Below are 23043 nucleotides of genomic sequence, written 5' to 3'. Positions count from 1 at the left end.
CTTGCCCCAATTTTGGATTTTAAATTGTGAAAAGGTCCTATTTTTCCATAACTATTTTATTAGAACTAGTAGAATTATAGTCAATGGTCCCAAGTGCTTGACCATTGACACTTCAGTCAGTTGTCCAGCCTCATTTCCCAAAAGAAGGTCCAATGTTACCTTCTCTAGCAGCGTCATTTATTTACCAGTATGGGAAAAAAAACCCTGAATGCACTTCACATATTCTGCCCCATCTAATCTCTTTGTACTATGCTAGTCCGAGGAAATAGGCGAGAAGTTCACCTACTATTAGGACCATCTTATACCTATAGTCATCTGTGATCTCCCTACATACAGTACCTGTACCTTTAATTTCTGCTCACTGTCAGAGCCTAGTGATGATGAAACTATGTACAGGGAGGAGGTCAAACACCTAGAGAGCTGGTGCAGGGATAACAACTTGATGCTTAATGTCACCAAAACCAAGGAGATGATGGTCTATTTCAGACGGTCTCAGCCTGAGCACACACCCCTCAGCATCAGTGGCTCCACAGTGGAGAGAGTGGAAAACATCAAGTTCCTTGGAGTGCAGATCTCGGACAATCTCACCTGGTCCAGGGACACCACTGGGATTGTGAAACGGGCCCAGCAGAGATTGCACTTTCTGAGGAAGCTTAAACAAGCATCACTCCCCACTAACATCTTAACTACATTCTACACAGGCGTGGTTGAGAGTGTGCTGACCTTTTGCATCACAACCTGGTACTCCAGCTGCAGTGCTGTCGACAAAAAAGCCTTGCAGAGGGTGGTTAGGGGAGCAGAGAAGGTTATTGGGGTCTCCCTACCTTCTGTCCAAGACCTCTTTCAGAGTCGATGCCTCCAGAAGACACGGTACATCATTAAAGACCCCTCACACCCTCTCCATGAACTGTTTGTTCTTCTGCCAGCAGGCAAACATTACAGGAGCATCAAAACTAAAACCACAAGGCTACTAAACAGCTTCCTCCCACAGGCAGTCAGACTGCTAAATATCTGCTCTACCTGACTCTGCTTTGGACACTTTTAACTTGCACTGGACACTTATAACTGATTTTAACTGACATGTGCCTGTTGTGTTTTACTATTTATTGTTATGTTTATTATTTAGTGTTGCGTTTGTTATGTTATGATTACACTGCCCCTGAGAAACGCTGTCTCATTCTGCCCTGAAGAGCTGATGTATGGTTAGAATGACAATAAAGTTTTTCGAATCTTGAATCTTGAATCTATAATACAATTCCACCAAAGTGACCATCCCCTTCTTATTCCTAAATTCTACCCATATAGTCTCGGAGGATGATAATCCAAGAATATCCTCCCTGGGTACTGACATGATGCTCTCTCTTACGAAAAACACAGCTCCCCTTTCTTTTATATCTCCCCCTCAACAGTCACGCCTATAGCACCTTCACTCTACAATAATGCCTCCCCCTCAGCCTGTAATATCCCAAGCCTATGTACAATTCATACCCTGAATTCAAGGTGGCACTGGCGATACACGGAGATGTTTAATTACTATTGCTGCAATCTGCAGCCTGTAATTCACCTTCAAGAAACATACTTATGAACCGTCAATGAAATAGCAATTTTACGATCCCCCGAAGGACTCAGTGAACTTGAAGGTCGGTCGTCACCAGAAGTGAGAGTGCCAGGGCAGAGTTCAAGCCAGACTAAAATCAGCATGAAACTACCTCTCAGCATTTTGTTCGCTAACGTGCAGTCACTGGGGAACAAGATAAAAGAGCTAAGGAAAGATTGCTACGTCGGAAAGAAATGAGGGATTGCTGTGTTCTCTGTTTCACTGAGGCATAGCTCACTCCCGGCATGTTGGATATAATGCTGCAGCCGAAGGGGTTCTAGGTCCACTAGAAGGACTGAGGTGCCAATTTGAAAAGGCAAGAGGTGGGGCACTGTGTTTCATGATAAACTCTTCATGGTGTTTGGACACAGTGGTCTCGTCACACTCTTGTTCTCCTGACCTAGAATATCTAATGATTAAGTGCCAATCGATCTAGTTACCAAGACAGGTGTAGTATGCAGACTACATACAGCCAGAGACAGATGTTAAGCAAGCACTTTATGTATTGAGTTCCGTGATCAGTAAACAAGAAACGACCTACCCCAACACCTTTCATGTTCCTGCCAGCGACTTCAATCAGGCTAGCTTGAGAAAAATCTCTGCCCGATTACCATTAACATATCAGGCGCAACACCCAGGGTCCCTACACACATGACCATTGCTGTACTCCCAATAGGAATGCTTATCATTCTATTTCTAGACCACATTTCGGGAAATCTGATCAGGCACAGGTTAAAGAGCATGGCACCAGAGGTAAGGACAATGAGGAAGTGGTCACAGCAGGCAGAGGAGCAGCTATGGGACTGCTTTGAGTTGGAGACTGGGACATGTCCAACGACCCTTCAGAGGGTCTGAATGAATACGCCACATTGATACAGACTTTATAAAGACACTCATGGATGAGTGTGTCTCCCCAACTTGAAGCTCTGGATGAACCAGAAGATTTGCATTCTGCTGAGGGTTAGATCAGGCAGAAAGGTCTGGCGACCAAGGAAAGTACAAGAGGTCGAGGTATGACCTCCAGAAAGCCATCTCACATGCGAAGTGGCAATTCCGGACCAAACCTGAGAGACAGAAGGCTGCTTGACAGCTGTGGCAGTGCTTGGACGCTATCAGCTCCTACAAAGTAAAACCAAGTGACATACAGTACATGGCAACAACGTTTCACTCCCAGATGAGTTCAATGCCTTTTATGCTTGCTTTGACTGACAGAAAATGAGGCACCTTCATGACCTCCCACAGCCCCTGATGACCCTGTGATTTCAGTCCTCGAGGCCGATAGGAATGCATCCTTCTGGAGGATGAACCTACGGAAAGCATCTGGCCCACACAGTGTACCTATCCGAGTACTGAAGACCTGTGCTAATCAACTGGCTAGAGTGTTGGCCGACATCCTTAACCTTCGGCAGTCTAACCTTCCCACCTGCTTCAAACAGGCTTCAATCATACTGGTGCCCAAGGAGAATGTGGTAACCTGCTTCAATGAATATCACCCAGTAGCACTTACATCCACTTTGATGAGGTGCTTTGAGGTTTGTCATGAAGCATATCAACTTCTGTCTGAGGAGTGACTTGGATCTACTCCAATTTGCCTACTGTCACAACAGGTCAACAGCAGATGCCATTTCACTGGCTCTTCAGTCAGTGAAGGTACAGACATCATGAGGCTCTTCATTGACTACACCTCTGTATTCAACACTATTATCCCCTCAAAACTAATCAGTAAGCTCCAAGATCCAGGCCTCAATACTACCTTGTACAAATGGATCCTCAATTTCCTCAGTCAGGCCCCAGTCAGTTCGGATTGGCAACAACACCTTCTCCACAATCACCATCAACACAGGTGCACAGCAAGGCTGTGTGCTTAACTCCCTCCTGTACTCACTTTATACTTAACGACTGTGAGGCTAAGTACAGCTCCAATACAACAGTCAAGTTTGCTGACGATACCACTATTGTTAGTCCATTTAAAGATGTTGATGAATCGTCATGTAGGAGGGTGATTGAACATCTGGCTGAATGGTGCCACAACAATGACCTCTCTCTCAACATCAGCAAAACCAAAGAGCTGATTATTGACTACAAGAGGAGGAAACTAGAGGTCCATGAACCAGTCCTGATCAGGAGATTAGAAGTGCAGAGGGTCAGTAACTTTAAATTCCTTGGCGTCATCATTTTAAAGCATCTGTCCTGACACCAACATGTAAGTGTAAATATAAAGAACACGCAGCAGCACCTCTACTTTCTTAGATATTTGCACAGATTCAACAATTCATTGAAAATTCTGACAAACTTTTATAGATGTACAGTGCAGAGTATCCTGACTAGTTGCATCATGGCCTGGTATGGAAACATTGATGCCCGTGAGCAGAAAGGCCTACAAGAATAATGGATACAGCCCAGTCCATCACAGGAAAAGTCCTTCCCACCATTGAGCACATCTATAAGAAGCACTGCCACAAGAAAAGCAACATTCATCGTTCAGGACTCCCACCATCCAGGCCATGATGCTGCTGCCTTCAGGAAGTTGGTACAGGAATCTTAGGACCCACGCCACCAGGTTCAGTAACAGTTATTGATCTTTAACCATCAGGCTCCTGAACCAGCGTGGGTCAGGCTCACTGACCTCACAGTGTACTGATTTCATAACCCATGGATTCACTGGTAAGGACTCTACAACTCGCGTTCTCAATATTGTTTATTTTTCTTTATTTTGTATTTGCAGTTTGTATTCTTGATTTTGTATTTGCAGTTTGCCCATTGATTGTTCGCTTGTCTTTCTGTGTAGTTTTTTCTTTGTATCTACTGTGAATGCCTGGTAGAAACTGAATCTCAAAGTGGTATATGGTGACATATGTGCTTTGACAGTAAACTTACTTTGAACTTGGAGTTCCTCTGCCTTGCCTGACAGGCTTCTTGTATTAAATAAACACAGTTCAGTCTGTTAGAGCTTCCTCACTCCCTGTCTTGCCCCTGCTTGTCCTGTCTACTGAACTTGCTCGCTTACTATTTAAATTTAATTCATCTTGCTCTTCTGCTACACTAGTGCTTTGGTCTTCACAACCCCCCCTCTTGTCAGACAGGCTTCACCCTCATAGAACATAGAACAGTACAGCACAGTACAGGCCCTTCGGCCCACAATGTTGTGCTGACCCTTAAACCCTGCCTCCCATATAACCCACTACCTTAAATTCCTCCATATACCTGTCTAGTAGTCTCTCAAATTTCCCAAATAGCATTCGCAAATCTTCGCATCAGGACAGCATCCCTCTTGCAGGTGCAGTCCATCCCTCTTGTACAGGTCACCTCTGCCTCAGAAGAAATCCCAATGATCCAGGAACTCCTCGGATCAGCTCTTCAGCCTTTTCCTTCAGGAGCACACAGCACAAGGAGCAATCTACACGTATTGCTTATCAGAGCGTGCTGTGTGTAATTGACTGCTGGACTATAATACACAGTATTTCAATGATTATAAAGTAATTTGGAAATTTTGGAAATCTTGGCAATTGCAAAATGCCAAGATTTCCTCTTAAATTTTCCATTATAGAAAATTCTTTTTGACATTCAGCTCCACTTCCCACTTTTTCCCATTGGTGTCCATGACTTTCAATTGTACTTGAAACATTCTACATAATCAATTCAATGTGCTACCTAGTTTACCTCTATAAAGTCCTACCAGCTTCTATAAATCAATCATTCACAAGATCCATATTATTTCTAAGTGTTTCTCTCCTTCATAGTGCAATGGAACTGGCAACAATGAGATAAAACTAAATGAAATGCCTTGGAAATCAAGATTTAATGTAGTTATGACCTTGTTTATGGAAAATGTCAGCCTTAAACAAGAAAATCTGTCAATAGGCTCGAACTATTACCTTCAAACCCCTCTAGCCCATGGTCTAATCTCATCAAGACAATGCAGCCAGAAGGAATGTCAATAACCCAATTCTTCATCAGCTTTGAAAGAAAACGCTAGCCCTATAAATTTCTTCTGCTTGTCAAAATCCACACATAGCCCTGTTGCAAAGGTGGGTGAACCCACTTCCCATCACTGTGTTAGTGTTCAGACTTCCTGGTCATACACACATTACATCCAAATGTTTACTCCTATCTACTTAACCTATTTATAAGAATGAGATAGTTAAAGTGACATGATAGCAATAGAACAGTGTTACTATTTGTGCTTTGTTTTGGTTTGCTCATTTCTACACATTCTTCTGCTCCACATTTCTAACACAGACACCCAATAGTCTTATGTTAAAAACTTTGGTTAGGTTGCATTTAGAGTATTTGTTGCCCCATTACAGGAAGGCTGGAGACTTGGGGATGGTGCAGAAGAGATTCTTTAGGATGCTGCCTGAAATGTAGAGCATTAGCTGTAAAAAGAGATCAGACAAACTTGGGTTATTTTCTCTGGGGTGGCAGAGGCTGATGGGAGACCTGGCAGAAGTTTATAAGATTGTGAGAGGCATAAATATGTTAAGATGGTCAGAATCTTTTTCCCAGGATGGAAATGTCAAACACTAGAGGGTATAGCTTTACGGTGAGAGAAGGAAAGCTTTAAGGAGATTCACTAGGCAAGTGTTTTTTTTTTACACAGAGTGTGGTAAGTCCATTGGATGCACTGCCAGGCAAGGTGGCAGAAACAGATAGGATAGTGACATTTAGTGATAGTGATAGTAGACAGATACATACACTTGCAGAGAATGGACAGATACAGACCATGTGCAGGCAGATCAGATTAGATTGACATCATGGTCAGCCAAAGGGCCTGATCCTGCACTGTTCTCAGTTCTGCTCTTCCCAAATGCAGCCTGACCTACCGAGTGTTTCCAAATTCATAAAAAGCATCTGAGGATGATTTTGAAACAGTATGTAAAGAACCTTAAAATAAATTCAGAACATTCAGCAGGTCAGGCTGCATTTGTGAAAAAAGAAACAAGGTTACTGTTTCATGTCAAAGCAGTTTCATTATTTTTGGTTTTGTTTTAGATTGTCAGCAGAAGCAGTTGAAAATTTTACTTATTTACATGTGCATTGTCCTACTAGGGAGGGGACTACTAGACTTTAGGGAATGAGGATGGGCAAATGATATGTGACTCGTTGGTCCCCTAGGCAGGGTCCTAAACTCGGGGAAGGCAGAATTCGATAGTATAGAACAAGACCTGGGAGTGGTTGATTGGGAACAGCTGCTGGAGGGGAAAACATCATACAATAAGTGGGAGACATTCAAAAACAAGAGTAAAGATTCAGAGACAGCCTGTAAAGATGAGAAGCAAAGATGGTAACTTTAAAGAACCCTGGCTAACAAAGCATATTGAAGGTTTAGAAATATAGAAGAAAACAAGAAATAAACTAGGAGGTTACAAAGCTGGCATGAAATGACCTTGGCAAGTAGGGTTAAGGAGAAACCTGAAATCTTTCTCACTATAGTACAGCTAAGGAAAGTGAAGATTCTCTGAGAGACTAAAGGGATAATCTATTTGTGGAGACAGGGGACATGAATGAGATCATCAGCATTTCCCAAATAGATGTATGCGGAGGTTACACAGACAAGTGAGGGGTTCTCCGATACCTTGGAACACAGCTGCATAGTGTTAAAATATTGGAGCATTTATCCTTGGGTGGATAAATCCCCAAGATCTAATGGATCTATTCCAGGATGCAAAAAGAATCAATGGAAGAGTTTGCTGGAGATTTTTGCATCTTCAATAACCTCGGGTGAGGTACCAGGAGAATGGAGGACAGTCAACAAGGGTTATACAAATGTGAGAGTGAAGAACTTAAAGGAGATATGAGGGTTAAAGTTTTTACACAAAAAACTGCGGTTATCGGGAATGAGTTGCCAGAAGAGAAGGTACAGACAGGTACAATTACAACATTTACAAAGGAATTTGAACAAGTACTTAGATAGGAAATGGGTCTAGTGCAGACAAATGTTATTAGTGTAGATTGACATCAAGGTCAGCACGGACAACAGGACTGAAGGTGTGCTGTAAATTCTATGATTCTATATAACTGACCAATGCTGAATGTTATCCCATCCAAACTAATTCCTAAATAATTGCTAAAGTCAGATTTTTTTAATATGCCTGCCTGTTTTGCTACAAATTAAAAAAGGCTTTGAACTCATCAAGGTACAATGCCGGAAATTAGAGTAATTTTGTTGCTAATCTTTGCACTGGCTGCAATAATTAAGTACCACAATCATCTGGCAGGTCAGATGTAGAGTAAAACTTGTCTAGCCAAACAAATGATGTAATTTGGCCTGATCTCATAAAAACATGGGATAGGCATATGGAACTCGCACGCAATGGCACTACAGTCGGTATGGGCAAGGTGGGCTGAAAAGCACCCTTTCCTGTGATGCATGAAGAGTGTTTGCTGCAGTTTAGAGAATGAGGAGGGATCTCACTGAAACCTATTAAATAGTGAAAGGCCTCGACAGAGTGGATGTAGAGAAGGTGTTTCCTGCAGTGGGGGAGTCTGGGACCAGAGGACACAGCTTCAGAATGGAGGGACATTTTGAACAAAGTCCATTTTGAACACAGATGAGAAGGAATTTCTTTAGGCAGAGGCCAGTGAATCTGTGGAATTCATTCCCATAGACTGCTGTGGAGACAAAGTCATTGGGTATACTTAAAGCGGAGGCTGATAAGATTCTTGATTAGTCAAGGCATCAATGGTTACAGGGAAAAGGCAGGAGAATGGAGTTGAGGGGAATAATAATCAGCCACGAAGGAATGGTGGGGCAGACTCAATGGGCCAAATGGCCCAATTCTGCTCCTATGGCTTATGGTTTTATGCATAACCTCTACGATTATAAGAAGAACTCAGCTGACAAAATTAAGCTCTCTATGTCCTGCGGTATGTATACAACAACTCAAATCTCACAATTGCTCAGAATTAAACTCCAGGCACTCATTTCCTAAGGAAATTTCATCAGAACTTTCTTACAAATTCTTTAAATACTGTCCTACATGGTGGAAAGGGCAGAGTGCAGTTGAAGCATCAATAGCTGATTTTTATGAAAAGCTGCATTAAGTTAAGCAAGTAAAAAACCAAAGGTGAGCTTTGGGGTATGAGCTAGCTGATTAATTGATTGATTATTTATTTATTGGTTGATTGATTGATTGAGATACAGCACCACCAATTTAACTATACCCTAATTATGGGACAATTTACAAGACGAATTAACCTCCCAACTTGCATGCCTTTGGAAAGTGGGAGGAAACTGGAGCACCCGGAAGAAATCCACAGGCTCACGGGGAGAATGTACAAACTCCTACAGACAGCGGCGGTTACACAAACTATAGTCTACATTGTATGACACACACAAAATGCTGGAGGAACTCAGCAGGCCAGGCAGCATCTATGGAAAAAAGTACAGTCAACATTTCGTGCCGAAACCCTTCGGCAGGACTGGAGAAACATGTATACATTTGTATACATAAATACGTTTGTTTTCCCTTTTATATCTAGTACCCTTTCTTCTCTGCAATCTTTAACTTTCCATCAAAACAAACTCTGGTTAATGTGTGAATATAGAGTGCCAGGAGGAAGGAACTGAAGTGTGGCATTTTCAATCTATGTGATAAATACTGAGGCACCTTCTACAGTGATGTTCAGCCAAGATAATGTCCAGGTCTGAAAGAAAGATACCTTCTTCTCTTCTATGACATCCCACATTTTTAGGCAAAATAGATTTAAAAAATCAAAATCCACCTTGTCACGAGAAAATCTGCAGATGCTGGAAATTCAAGCAACACACACAAAATGCTGGTGAACGCAGCAGGCCAGGCAGCATCTATAGGAAGAAGTACAGTCGACGTTTTGGATCGAGACCCTTCGTCAGGACTAACTGAAAGAAGAGATAGTAAGAGATTTTAAAGTGGGAGGGGGAGGGGGAGATCTGAAATGATAGGAGAAGACAGGAGGGGGAGGGATGGAGCCAAGAGCTGGACAGTTGATTGGCAAAATGGATACAAGGCTGGAGAAGGGGGAGTATCATGTGACAGAACGCCTTGGAAGAAAGAAAGGGGGAGGGGAGCACCAGAGGAGGATGAAGAACAGGCAAGGAGTCATTGTGAGAGGGAAGTAGAGAGAGAAAAATAAATAAACAAACAAATAAATAATAAATTAGGGATGGGTAAGAAGGGGAGGAGGGGCATTAACAGAAGTTAGAGAAATCAATGTTCATGCCATCAGGTTGGAGGCTACCCAGACGGAATATAAGGTGTTGTTCCTCCAACCTGAGTGTGGCTTCATCTCAACAGCAGAGGAGGCCATGGATCGACATATTGGAATGGAATATAGGACGTGGAATTAAAATGTGTGGCCACTGGGAGATCCTGCTTTCTCTGGCGGACAGAGCGTAGGTGTTCAGCAAAACAATCTCCCAGTCTGCGTCGGGTCTCACCAATATATAGAAGGCCACATCGGGAGCACCAGACACAGTATATCACCCCAGCCGACTCACAGGTGAAGTGTCGCCTCACCTGGAAGGACAGTCTGGGGCTCTGAATGGTGGTGAGGGAGGAAGTGTAAAGGCATGTGTAGCACTTGTTCCGCTTACAAGGATAAGTGCCAGGAGGGAGATTGGTGGGGTGGGATGGGGGTGGGGGACGAATGGACAAGGGAGTCGCGTAGGGAGCAATCCCTGCGGAAAGCGGGGTGGGGGGGGAGGGAAAGATGTGCTTAGTGGTGGGATCCCGTTGGAGGTGGCGGAAGTTACGGAGAATAATATGTTGGACACGGAGGCTGGTGGGGTGGTAGATGAGGACAAGAGGAACCCAATCCCTAGTGGGGTGGCGGGAGGATGGGGTGAGAGCAGATGTGTGTGAAATGGGGGAGATGTGTTTGAGGGCAGCGTTGAAGGTGGAGGAAGGGAAGGCCCTTTCTTTAAAAAAGGAGGACATCTCCTTCATCCTGGACTTCGGTTTCTATCAAGGAGGAATATAAAATACACACACCAGTGGATGGCCCCAGGAATTTCATAGGCCTAAGTAGAGTTTTGATTAATTTTACTTTATCTTCATGGGTAAAATTGAAGGCCATAGGTTTGTTCTCGATTTTAAAATTAATTATATAGTATACCGTACCCTACTTCCAGAGAAGTATTGGCCAATGATATTGGACTATGCCACAACACTACAATGAGGAAGGAAGATACTTTAAGGGGCATCTTTTAAAAAAACTGAAAGATGATGTAGTTCAAGGCACATTAAAGAAAGAAGGTAGAACAGTACCGCACAGGAGCAGGGTTTTCGTCCTAATATATCTACACTGACTATGAGGCCAAATTCAACTAATCCTATCTGACTGCTTTTTAAATGCTACTATCATATCTGCTTCCATCAACTCTCTTGGTAGCCTGTTCCAAGCACTTACTATTCTTTGTGTAAAATTAAACTTGCCTTCACATCTCCTCTAAACTTTCCAACCCTCGTCTTAAAACTACATCCTCCAGAGTTTGACAGAACCCCAACACTGATGACCTACCCTGATGTAGTATCAACCGTCTATTTCTCTTCATAGATACTGCCTGATCCAGGGCTTCTCCAGCATCTTGTGTTTTGCTGAAGATTCCAGCATCTGCAGTCCTTTGTGTTTCTACCTTGTCTATACTTCTCATAATCTAAAATACTATCAGGTCAACCTTCTGATGCTGAGGGCTGATTGACTTACTCTGAGCCCTATCTTCCCAGCAAACCGACAACCATTCACAAATGCAGCAATGATGGTAACAAATAATGAGCTGAGAAATACTTCCTCCTTTCCCATTTGCAATAAAAATATCATACCTTATGAAAACTGGACTGCAATCAGTCAGGGTGACAAGCAGCTTCAAGGCATAGAGAGGTACTGGATCAGGATCCATCAAGATCTGCTCATAACTGAAATAAAAAGAAAATCTAAAGTAGTTTGTGAAAAGAATATTTTTCCTTCACAGATTATCATTGGTAATTCATTCAGCTAACAGGCTACATTGCCTATCGTGCCAGTAAGCTCCGTATGGCTAGATATTTCAACATTCTAACTGAGTTCCTCATAAACCGATTGAGGTCAAACTTTACCTCAGCACTACTTTCTCTTTCTTTACTAGATCCAGATCCCACCTTTGTAGTCAAATATCTTCTCAGCCCTTTTAGGTAGAGAAATCCAATTGCAAAAAAAAGTCAACATGCTGTTTGCCTATTTAACTACAGGCTTGAAAACCTTTTATGATTTAGGCACCAGACCACCTAGATCACTCTGAACTTCACTCATTTGCAGTTTCTCTCCAATTAGATAATAATCTGTCATTTGACTCTACTTGCCCACATTAGACTCCACTTGTCAGGGTCCCTGGGTTATTCATGGTTTTAATGAGTAAATCAGCATGGAAACAGGCTACACACATCAAAGTTGCTGGTGAACGCAGCAGGCCAGGCAGCATCTCTAGGAAGAGGTACAGTCGACATTTCAGGCGGAGACCCTTCGTCAGGACTAACTGAAGGAAGAGTTAGTAAGAGATTTGAAAGTGGGAGGGGGAGGGGGAGATTCCAACCAGAGGTGGGTTTTCCCCCTAATTCCCATTGACTCTAGTTAGGGCACCTTGATGTCATACTCAGTCAAATGCTGCCTTGATGTCGATGACTATCACTGTCACCTCTCCTCTGGTATTTAGCTCTTTGGACCATGTTTGGACTAAGGAGGTGATAAGGTCAGGAGCTGAGTGGCCTTGACGTAACCCAATCTGAGCATCCGTAATCAGGTTATTGCTGAGTAGGTGCTGCATGATAGCACTGTTGCTGATCCCGTCCATTGCTTTGCTGATGGTTGAGAGTCGGCTGACAGGACGGTAACTGTCTAGGTGGGACTTGTCCCGTTTCTTGTGTACAGGACACACCTGGGCAATTTTCCACATTGCCGGGTAGATGCCGGTGTTCTAACTGTACTGGAGCAACTCGGCCAGTGGCACAGCAAGCTCTGGAGCACAAGTCTTCAGGACTATTGCCGGGATTCTGTCTGCGCCCATCGCCTTCATAGTGTCCAGTGCTTTCAGCCGTTTATTGATATCACGTGGAGTGAATCGGATTGGTTGCATACTGACATCTGGGATGCTGTTGGCTTCTGGACGAGGCCGAGCTGGATCATCTACTCGACACTTCTGACAGAAGATTGCTGCAAATGCCTCAGCCTTACCCTGTTCACAGGGGTGCTGGGCTCCTCTATCATCGAGGATGGGGATAGTTGTGCAGCCTCCTCCTCCAATGAGTTGTTGGATTGTCCACCAACACAGGGTAAATGCAAGCAAGCTTTTACAACTCAAGTTGGGTGACTCTAGAACTAAAGCTCATGGGTTAAGAGTTAAAGGTGAAATGTTTAAGACAGTGGTGAGAGTGTGGAATGAGCTGCCAGTGGAAGTGGTATAATGTGAGTTTGATTTCAACATTTAAGAAAAATTTGGACAGGTATCTGGCGGTCTGGAGGACTTTGGTACATATGCAGGCAGAATAATAGTTCTGCATAGACTAGATGGGCTGAAGGACTGGTTTCTGTGCTGTAATGTTCTATTACTGTACAATCTTGGCTGAGAAGAGAAGTGGAATATCTGGTCAAGAGGAAAAGGGAGGAAGAGTTTATGAAGAAGGATCAGACAGGGGTCTTGAGAGTGTAACACGCAGTAGGGTTTCACTGCTAATGTAATGGCCTCTCTGTAATGTTCCACTGTTGAGGTAATGGCTTCTCTGTGGCAGCAATGTTTGGGTTATGACTGGAGATAATGGGGCCTGCTAGCCAATTAGCAGGATGTTGTTCTTTCTTGCGTGTCTGGGAGCTGGGAATTCAGGGGTTTTTGGTCGGGGGGAGATGAGGAGAGAAGACACGAATGGAGAGAGTTGGTAGACCGCTGGACGGAGTGGACTGAGGAGCGATGGTCCAAAGGTCAGCGACGATCGGAGGAGGTCGATGGTGGACGAACGGCCTTATCAGTGAGCTCCACATTGCACAATAGACTGTTTCATGAGAATGGGCCCCTTTCTTTTTTGTTTCTTTACTGACCACACAGTCAAATTGAGAATTATAAAGCTTAATTGTTTAATCGCATATTGTGCATTGTTTGTTATTTTGGGGTACTGATTTGTAACGGGACACATTGCACAGCATCCATCCAAATGAGATTTTTTAAGTTTGGCCAGGACAGGGGCTATCATCCCCTATATTAAGCTGCTAGCGAAGCGAGAGTTACAAGATTTATAAGGTAGCCAGGAATGAGCTTAATCAGGTTCTTAGGAGAGTTAAAAGGTGACATAAGAAGGCCTTGGCTAGTAGAATTAAGGAAAACCTAAAGGCATTCTACAAGAACAGGATGATGACTAGTGAGGGTAAGAATGATCAGAGATGAAAGGGGAAATATGTGCCTGGAGTCAGAGAAGGTACGTGAGGTCCTTAATGAATACTTTGCTTCAATATTCACACTGACAAGGACCTTGATGACTGTGACGACAGCATAGATCAGGCTGGAATATGTTGACTTTAAGAGGATGCGTTGGAACGTTTCGGAACATTAGGATAGATAAGTCGCAGGGCTGTATGGGATATACAACTCCGCAAAGTAAGGGGAAGAAATTGATGCGCTTTTGTCATGATCCTTGTACCATGAAAGGCCACAGGAGTTGCACCAGAAGATTAAAGGGTTGAAACTGTTATTCCTTTGTTCACAAAAGGTACAGGGATAATCCTGGGAATTACAGACCAGTGAGTTTTAAATCAGTGGTGAGCGAAGTATGAGAGAGGATTCTTAGAGACAGCATGGCTTTGTGAGGGGCAACTCCTGCCTTACAAGCCTCATTGAATTCTTTAAGTAAGTGGTAAAACAAATTCATGAAAGTAGAGCAATGGATTTAGATTAAACATTAGCTTTATCACATGTATATTGAAACATACAGCGAAATGCGTGGTTTTCATCAATGACCAACACAGTCTGATGTCTGAGATGTGCTGCTGGCAGCCCACGAGAGTTACCATGCTTCTGATGCCAACATAGTGTACCCACAGCTTACTAACCCTAACCCATATGTCGTTAGAATGTGGGTGGCAACTGTGGCACCTGGAGGAAACCATGGGGAGAAGGTACAAACTCCTTACAGACAGGTCACTAGCACTGCAATAACATTATTCTAACAGCAAGATGTGGTGTATATGTATCTTAGTAAGGCATTCAACAAGATTTCACATTTCAAAAAGGATGGGATCCATGGAAAGTTTGCTGCTTGGAATCAGAATTGGCTTGCCCACAGAAGGTATTTGGTATTATTATTATTATTCCTCTCCGCGCCCTATGGCATGTTGGTCAGCAACCTTGCTGTTTGGTTCTTTAGCATTTTGTCTGGTTTTTTATGAAGTTGAGTTGATAGCTCGACGATCAACCCAGCACAGATAGAAAGCGTGCAAGGAGCTGGCCAGATTCGAACCCGGGACCTCTTGTCTCGAAGTCCTGTGCTGATGCCATCACACCTCCAGCTGGCTATTTGGTGGTAGTAGCTGGGGTGTATTCTGCCTGGAGGTTGGTGACCAGCAGAGTTCTGTAGGGATCTGTTCTGGGATTCCTGCTGTTTGTGAGTTTTTTAGAAATAACTTGGAAGGGCAGGTTAGTAAGTTTGCAAATGACATGAAAGTTGGTGGTATTATTGATAGTGTAGAAGATAGTCCTAGGTTACAATGAGAGATTGATAGGATACGGAGCTGGGCTAAGATGGAGTTCAGTCTGGAAAAGTGCGAAATGATTCACTCTGGAAAATTGAGCTTGAAGAACACAGGCCAAATAGCAGCATACTTAACGGTCTGGAGGAACAGAGGGATCCTGAGGTCCATGTCCATTTATCATGCATAGGCATGTGGTGCATTGGCTTTCATTAGTCAGAGGACTGATTTCAAGAACTGTGAGGTAATGTTGTAGCTTTATAAAACTCTGATTGCACCATACTAGGAATATTGTGTTCATTTCTGGTTGCCTCATTATAGGAAGGAAGTAGTAGTATTACAGAGAGTGCAAAGGAGATTTCTCAGGATGTTCCCTGGATTAGACAGCATGTCTTATGAGGAAAAGTTGAATGAGCTCGGGTTTTTCTCTTTGGAATGAAGGGGGATGAGAGGTTACTTGATAAAGGTGTATAAGATTATAAGAGACATAGATAGAGTGGACAGCCAGAACCTTTTCCAGGGTGGAAATGGCTATTATGAGAGGGCATCATTTTAACATGAATGGGGTAAAGGGGAGATGTCAGAGGTAGGTTTTTTTTACAGAGAGTGGTGGATATGTGGAATGTGCTACCTGGGGCAGGGTAAAGGCAAATACATTTAGATAGCACCATGGATGAAATAAACACGGAGGGCTATGTGTGAGTGAAGCATTAGGTTGATCTTGGAGTAGGTTAAAAATTCGGCACAACATTGTGACTAAAGGGTCTGTGCTATCCATTCTACATTCCAGATGGCCCACAACTCTCAGTGGGAATTTATCCCAGTTAGAATGAGGGATTCAATAAAAAAGAGGCGTCATCTGTAATTAACAAAGGAGGTCAAGAATACCATTAAATTGAAAAGCTCATCTGTTAATATGTATTTATGTATTTTAGATATTCGCTCTATTCCTAGTACTGCCATTCAGGGATGTACTCAATTCTTCCTTGAAGAATATTATTTCCTTGTCCCCTGTGCATCTCTGGCCCATGACTGTCCCAAGCAGAGAAAAAGCAATTGGAATTACATTGAGAACCCTAAAGCCATGCATGCAGAGCACAAAAAGCCTTGCCTAAGCAACAGAAGGAATGCACTCTCTGACAAACCAAAAATAATCATGTACCTCCTACCCCATCTGTGCAAAAATCTGCGAGTCCCACACCTAATTCATCAGCCAGTGCAGAACCCACAAAGTTAGAGTGGAATTAAGTAACCCTCAATCCAGCAGATTTGCATAAAGAAGGAAAAAAAAACAATGCTCATATGCTATTTCCCCCTTTCTTATCAAGTCCTGGCCCTCTTAAGTTAAATTCTGATTTTTTTTTCTGTCCCCAGGCATTTTGGCAACATAACAATCAACATCAAGCATTTGGCATGCTTGCCTTCATAAGCCAAGAAGCTCAGAATAAGAGTTGTGACATTCTGCTGCAGTTAGAAAACATCAGTTAGACTATATCTGGAGCTCTGATTGTCACACCACAGGAAGGATGTGAGCAATAAGGAGTATCCACATGAGATTACTAGGATGTTACCTGGAATAGTCTGAATTTATTCTCACTGGAACATAAGAGGCTAAACAGTGAACTTACAGAGGTTTATAGAATTATTAAGAGCTTAGTTTAAATAGATATAATAATTTTCCTATGCAGGGGAGTCTAGTACTAGAAGGCACATTTGAGAAAATACAGCAAAAATGTTAAAGAGATAGAACAGTACTTGAATAGGTCCTTTGGGTTCATGATACCAATTTAAACTCATCCCATCTGCCTGTATGTGATCTCCTTCCTGTTTATGTGTCTCTCTAAATGCCTCCTAAATATTGCTATCATATCTGTTTCTGCCACCTCATCTGGCAGTACATTCCAGGCAACCACCACTCTTTGCGTGTCAAAAAAAATAGTGCTTTGCAGATTTCCGCCCTGAAAAGAAAGACAATTTGCCTTATCTACAATATTGTACAAAAGTCTTAGGCACATATATATGGCTAGGGTGCCTAGGTCTTTTGCAGTACTGTATTTGTCAACGTGGAGAGGAGAGTGAGTTTGTAAACCTGGCAGGAGCAAAGGATGTTGTGGATGGTGAGGGTGGATCTCCGCAGAAGGGGCAGGGAAGGAGATGGAGGAGATGGTATGGATGCAGGCACACACACTCCTGAGACACCAGGCAAGATCATTTGATTCCAAACAATTGCTTTATTGATCATTACAGAATGCCTCTCTGGTGCTTCCTGCTCTCTTCTCTCTCCCTTCCCCTTTTCCCAACCATCATTCCCCTCTCTCTGCTCCCTTCCCACTCTCAGTCCACAATAGAGACCCATATCAGAATCAGGTTTACCATCACTCACATATGCCATGGAAGTTGAATTTTTTTCCCAACAGCAGAACAATGCAATACATAAAATTACCACGGTATTGTTCGAAAGTCTTAGGTACCCTAGCTACATACTGTATATATGCTTAAGACTTTTGCACAGCAATGTATATCTCATACCTTTATAGACTTTTGTCAAAACTCCCCTCAGCTCCAGAGCAAACAGTCAGGTTTCTTCAGTCTCTCTATATAGTCTGGACTCTGTAAACTAGGCAACGTCCTGGTGAATTTTACCAGCCACGGTCCTTTCACTCTACTGCCTTTATTTTCATGGTCATTGTTTCACTTTGCCTATCTCTGAGGTTTCACAAAATACCTAATTCCCAACTTGGTTCATTTTGCAAAGATGTCCTTGCAGCAGCTGTTAGAATGGGCCCACAGTATTTATTTCAATACAAGGCAATAATCTACCTACATTGTTAATATTCTGTGTATGCAGATAAAGAACCAACTGTTTGCTCTGTAGATTACGGGGTTCAGCAGGCATAAAGAATGAATTACATGCGAATTTATAATTTTAAACTTCACTATCAGGTCTGTCCAAATTTGGTCTGTGCTAAAATGAGACTTTACTACTGTTACATACCTCATAACTGACAGCCTGAAGCATCTTTAGGGGGCTCAGTCACTATAACCACTGGTCTCTGACACACGGTGTTATACTTGGTCCACTGCCCTGCACTGTTTGACTTGCACAGCTGCAACCAAATGGTCTCTACTTAACACTGATTTGATCTAAGGTGCTCCCTGATTATTTCCTTCTCCTTGTCAAATTCACACAGTTTGTGGATGGGAACCAATTTTGGACATGTATGCTTCCTCAGCATGGCATAGGGTCTTAAAATGTGATTAGGACACTTTTACATGTTAACAAAATTGATTTTGAGTGATCTAGAAAATGCAAGAATCTGAAATTTATACCTTGCCTGCCAGGAGGGGTCTCCATCCATTCAATTTTATGAAGCATTATTTCATTAGGACGAACATTCTTTATTAAGGAAAATTCTGTACTAAGGCAAATAATTAATGCACCATATCATGTGCACAAAATAAAATAATTTTGTACCATCATACAACTTCAGAGAATATCTTAGCTTTGATGTCTGATTTGCATTGGATCACAGGGCAGCTTGTGTGGCTGTGCGCAGGCTTTGTATTTCACTATGTAATACAGAAATAGAAATATAGACAAACAGTAGTCTTAGAATAACCCAGGAATATTTTCAATTGTTCTCATTACAATTTTCAGATCACTGGGGTAGCTTGCAGTCAAAAAAGTATAAATCAAAGCTGGCTTCCAGGTTCTTCCTTTTTAACATACTGCCAGCATCAAAGGCTCAGGCAATTCACATTAAGTGTAGAAAACTTCATCATGCAGAAACATTTCTCCAGAGTGTGTCAGCAATATTTTGACTGACAGAAAATTTGAAAGAGAAAGCCAATTACTAAAGATTTCAATATATGTAGCATATAACAGTTATTAAGCTTCCATCTTGTAACAAAATATATGTAAAGCATATTGCAAAGCTTAATTAACACATGCCTACAATTTAATCTTAATCCAACCTGATGAATATTGACAGGACAGTAGATATGGAATATCATTTTCTGGCAGGAAATATAAAATATCAAGTAGTGCAATATATGTAGCCCACAATTTGAAGCTTTAAGGGCTCCAAGTACTAGAGTATATTTCCTCCTCTCCATTTCCTCTTCTTATGGTGAAACTGCCAACATATGTCCCCTCTCTGCACATCCATCTAACATTAGTCTGTCCAAGTGCCCTTTGGTTCTTCCTTCCAGACAAACCTCCTTCACTACCTCAGAGTTCACTTGGCTGAACTTGTTTTCACACTGAAATATTCCTCCTTCAACTAATTATCACAAAATCCAAGCTGCCCATTTATCAGCCCACACCGCTGTGTAGAACATTTAGATACAGTATATCCTTCTCTTAATTCTGCACAGGCCCTCTCCGATCATTCTTTCCAGCAGATGAATGGACGTACTAGCACTGCTAACTACTTTTCTATATACCTAGAAGTTTACACCACCTTCCATCTCACTCTCACTTCACAAGGTCCGTTTCTGACTCTTCCCCTTCTTTACCAAACTTCTTACCTCTTTGGTCTCCCTCCATTTTTACAGTACCCCATTCTAACCTGTAAGAAACTACAGAATTGTGGATCATGGATACCTCTTTCAGTTTTCTGGAGCAGATCACCAGGCCAAGGAATTTATCTGCTTTCTGTGCCATTAACTCCCCCTGCCCTTTTCCCACTAATATTAATTGATTTTAATTCCTTATTTTCATTAGAATCTGGATTCCCCAGCATTTCTGGGAAGACGTTTGTGTCCTTTTCTGAATATATATTATAGAACATTGAACAGTACTACAAGGAATGGGCCCTCAGCCTTTGACGTCCGTACCGACCAAGATGTCAAACTAAACCAGTTCCATCTGCCTGCACATGGTCTATATCTGTTTATCCTCTGCTTGTTCACGTACCTTACTAAATTCCTATTATACATTACTGATATCATATCTGCATTCACCACCTCCTCTGGCACCACATTCTAGCCTCCTACCATTCGGCATAAAAAAAATGCTCTTTAAAGCTGATTTTAACTTTCTCATCTTCAAACGGTACCCTCTAATATTTGACAGTTCCACCCTGAAAAAATTACTCTGGCTGTCCACCCTATCTATGGTTCTCATAACTTTATAAACTTCTACCAGATCACTCCTTAGCCTACAACTCTAAGAGAAAATAACCCAAGTTTGTCCAACCTCTCCTATAGCTGATAACCCAAATAACAACGTGATGAATCTTTTCCATCCTCCATCCATACTAGTACCGTTCCTGTAATACTATGGGCTCTTATCCTGTTAAGCAGCCTCATGTGTGGCACGTGTCAAAGGCCTTCTGAAAATCCAAGTTCACAACATCCACTGATACTCTTTTGTTTATCATGCTTGTTATTCCTTCAAAGAATTCTAACAGAATTGACAGGCAGGATTTTCCCTTAAGGAAACCATGTTGACTATGGCCTATTTTATCATATGCCTCCATGTACCATAGGACCTCATCCTTAACAATTGACTCCAACATCATCCCAAACACTGAGGTCAGGCGAACAGGTCTACAATTTCTTTCTTCTATCTCCCTCCCTTCTTGAAAAGTGGAGTGACATTTGCAATTTTCCAGTCATCTGGAATCATGCCAGAATCTAGTGATTCAAGAAAGATCATTACTAATGCCTCCACAATCTCTCCAACAACCTCTTTCAGAACCCTTGGGTATAGTCCATCTGGTGCAGGTGACTTATCCACCTTCAGACCTTTCAGCATCCCAAGCTCCTTCTCACTTACTTCTGCCCACTGACACTCTCAAACTTCTGGCATACTGCTAGTGTCTTCCATAGTGAAAACTGATGCAAAATACTTTTTCAGTTTTTCTGTCATTTCCTTGTCCCCCAATACTGCCTATCCAGCAGCATTTTCCAGTGGCCTGATATCTACTCTCACCACTCTTTCACTATTTATACATTTGAGAAACCATTCTCTGGTATTACTGGTTAGCTTACCTTCATATTTCATTTCTTCCCTTCTTTGGCTTTTTTAGTTGTCTACTGTTGTTTTTTAAATGCCCATTAATTTTTGCTCAATGATATGCCCTATCATTTGCTTGTATGTTGGCTTTGACTTCCATTGTCATCTTGCCTTTAGCATACTTCTTCTTTGGGATGTATCTATCCTGCACCTTCAAAATTTCTCCCAGAAACACCAGCTATTGCTGCTTGCTGTCATCCCTGTTAAAGTCCCTTGCCAATCATCTCTGGCCTTTTCCTCTCTCATGTCTCTGTAGTTCCCTTTACTCCACTGTAATAATGATCCATTTGTTTTTAGTTTCTCCATCTCAAATTGCAGGGTGAATTCTATCATATTATGGTCATTCTCTCCTCAGGGTCCCTTTACCTTAAGATCCCTAATTAAACCCAGTTCATTACACAACACCCAATCCAGATAGCTGATTCATTGGTGGGATCAAACACTAGATGCTCAAAAAAGCCATCTTACAGGCATTCTACAGATTCTCTCTCTTGGGATCCAAAATCACCATCAACATAATTTTTTCTATCTACCTGCATACTGAAATCCCCTATGGCTATTGCAACATTGCCCTTTTGAAATGCATTTTCTATCTCCCACTGTAATTTGTAGCCCACATCCTGACTACTGTTTGGAGGCCTGCATATAACTCCCATGAGTGTCTTTTTACCCTTGCAGTTTCATAACTCTACCAAGAATGTTTCATCTTCCAATCCTGTATCACCTCTTTTTATGGATTTTTTTTTATCAACAGAGCCACCTCGCCCTCTCTGCCTACCTGCTTCTCTGTTTGCTTGGATGTTAATCTCCCAACTATAAACTTCTTTCGGCCATGATCCACTGATGCCCACAATGTCATACCTGCTAATCTCTTAACTGCACTACAAGATCATCTAGTTTATCCTGTATCCTGTGTGCATGCAAATATAATATGCCAATATATTCATCACCCTTTTTGATTTTGTCCCCATTACACTGCAGTTCACTCCACTGACTGCAATTTTGCCCTATCATCTGCCTGCCTTTCCTGGTTGTCTCACTACACAATGCCTCTGCTTGTAAACCAACTGGTCCATCTTCAGCCCTATCACTCGGTTTCATATTATTGTTCCTCTCCGCGCCTTGTTACCTTAACATTTTTTGTTTACTTTTTACGAGGCCGCGTTGCTAATTCAACACACAACGCTGCACAGATGGAAAGCATGCAGGGAGCCAGCTGGATTCGAACCCGGGACCACTCGCCTTGAAGTCTGGTGCAGATGCCACTACAACACCGGCCGGCTTTCAGTTTGCATCCCTTTGCCAAATTACTTTAAGCCCCTCCCCAACAACTCCTTGAGTTCAGGTGTAACCTGTCCCTTTTAGACAGATCATACCTTCCCCAGATCTGATGCCCCCTGCATCAGTTCCTCAGCCATGCATTCATCCGCTGAATCATCCTATTCTTATCCACATTGGTGCGTGGCAGAGGCAGCCAATCCAGAGATTACTACCCTAGAAGTCTGCTTTTCATCTTTCTACCTAGCTCCCTAATTTCCCTCTTCAGGACGTCCTCCCCTTTCCTCCCATTTCCTCCCAATGTTATTGGTCTGAATATGTACTGGAACTTTTGGCTGTTGACCCTTCCCCTTGAGAATGCCATGGACCCAATCCGAGATGTCCCCTGCCACATGGGAGGCAACATACCATTCGCGTGTCTCTAGCGCGTCCACTGAATCTCGTATCTACTCCTCTAGCT

At 42.5% G+C, this 23043-nt stretch overlaps 1 protein-coding gene across 8 annotated transcripts in view; it reads right to left on the bottom strand.

Moving 5' to 3' along the window:
* The window catches only part of ulk4 (unc-51 like kinase 4), a 702256-nt gene that overhangs the window by 248679 nt on the left and 430534 nt on the right, over positions 1-23043 (bottom strand). For 7 of the 8 annotated variants that reach the window (XM_072283788.1, XM_072283790.1, XM_072283793.1 and 4 more), the window contains one exon: positions 11401-11493. The exons of the other annotated variant lie outside the window; for it this stretch is intronic. In XM_072283788.1, coding sequence (XP_072139889.1) covers positions 11401-11493 — 93 coding nt within the window. The remainder of the gene's footprint in view (positions 1-11400; positions 11494-23043) is intronic. 8 annotated transcript variants of the gene reach the window in all.

Source organism: Mobula birostris, chromosome 19 (assembly GCF_030028105.1).
Source record: "Mobula birostris isolate sMobBir1 chromosome 19, sMobBir1.hap1, whole genome shotgun sequence".
In the NCBI taxonomy this organism is placed as follows: Eukaryota; Metazoa; Chordata; class Chondrichthyes; order Myliobatiformes; family Myliobatidae; genus Mobula; species Mobula birostris.
The sequence above is the reverse complement of the archived record's forward strand: the minus strand, read 5'-3'. Positions and strand labels throughout refer to the sequence as shown.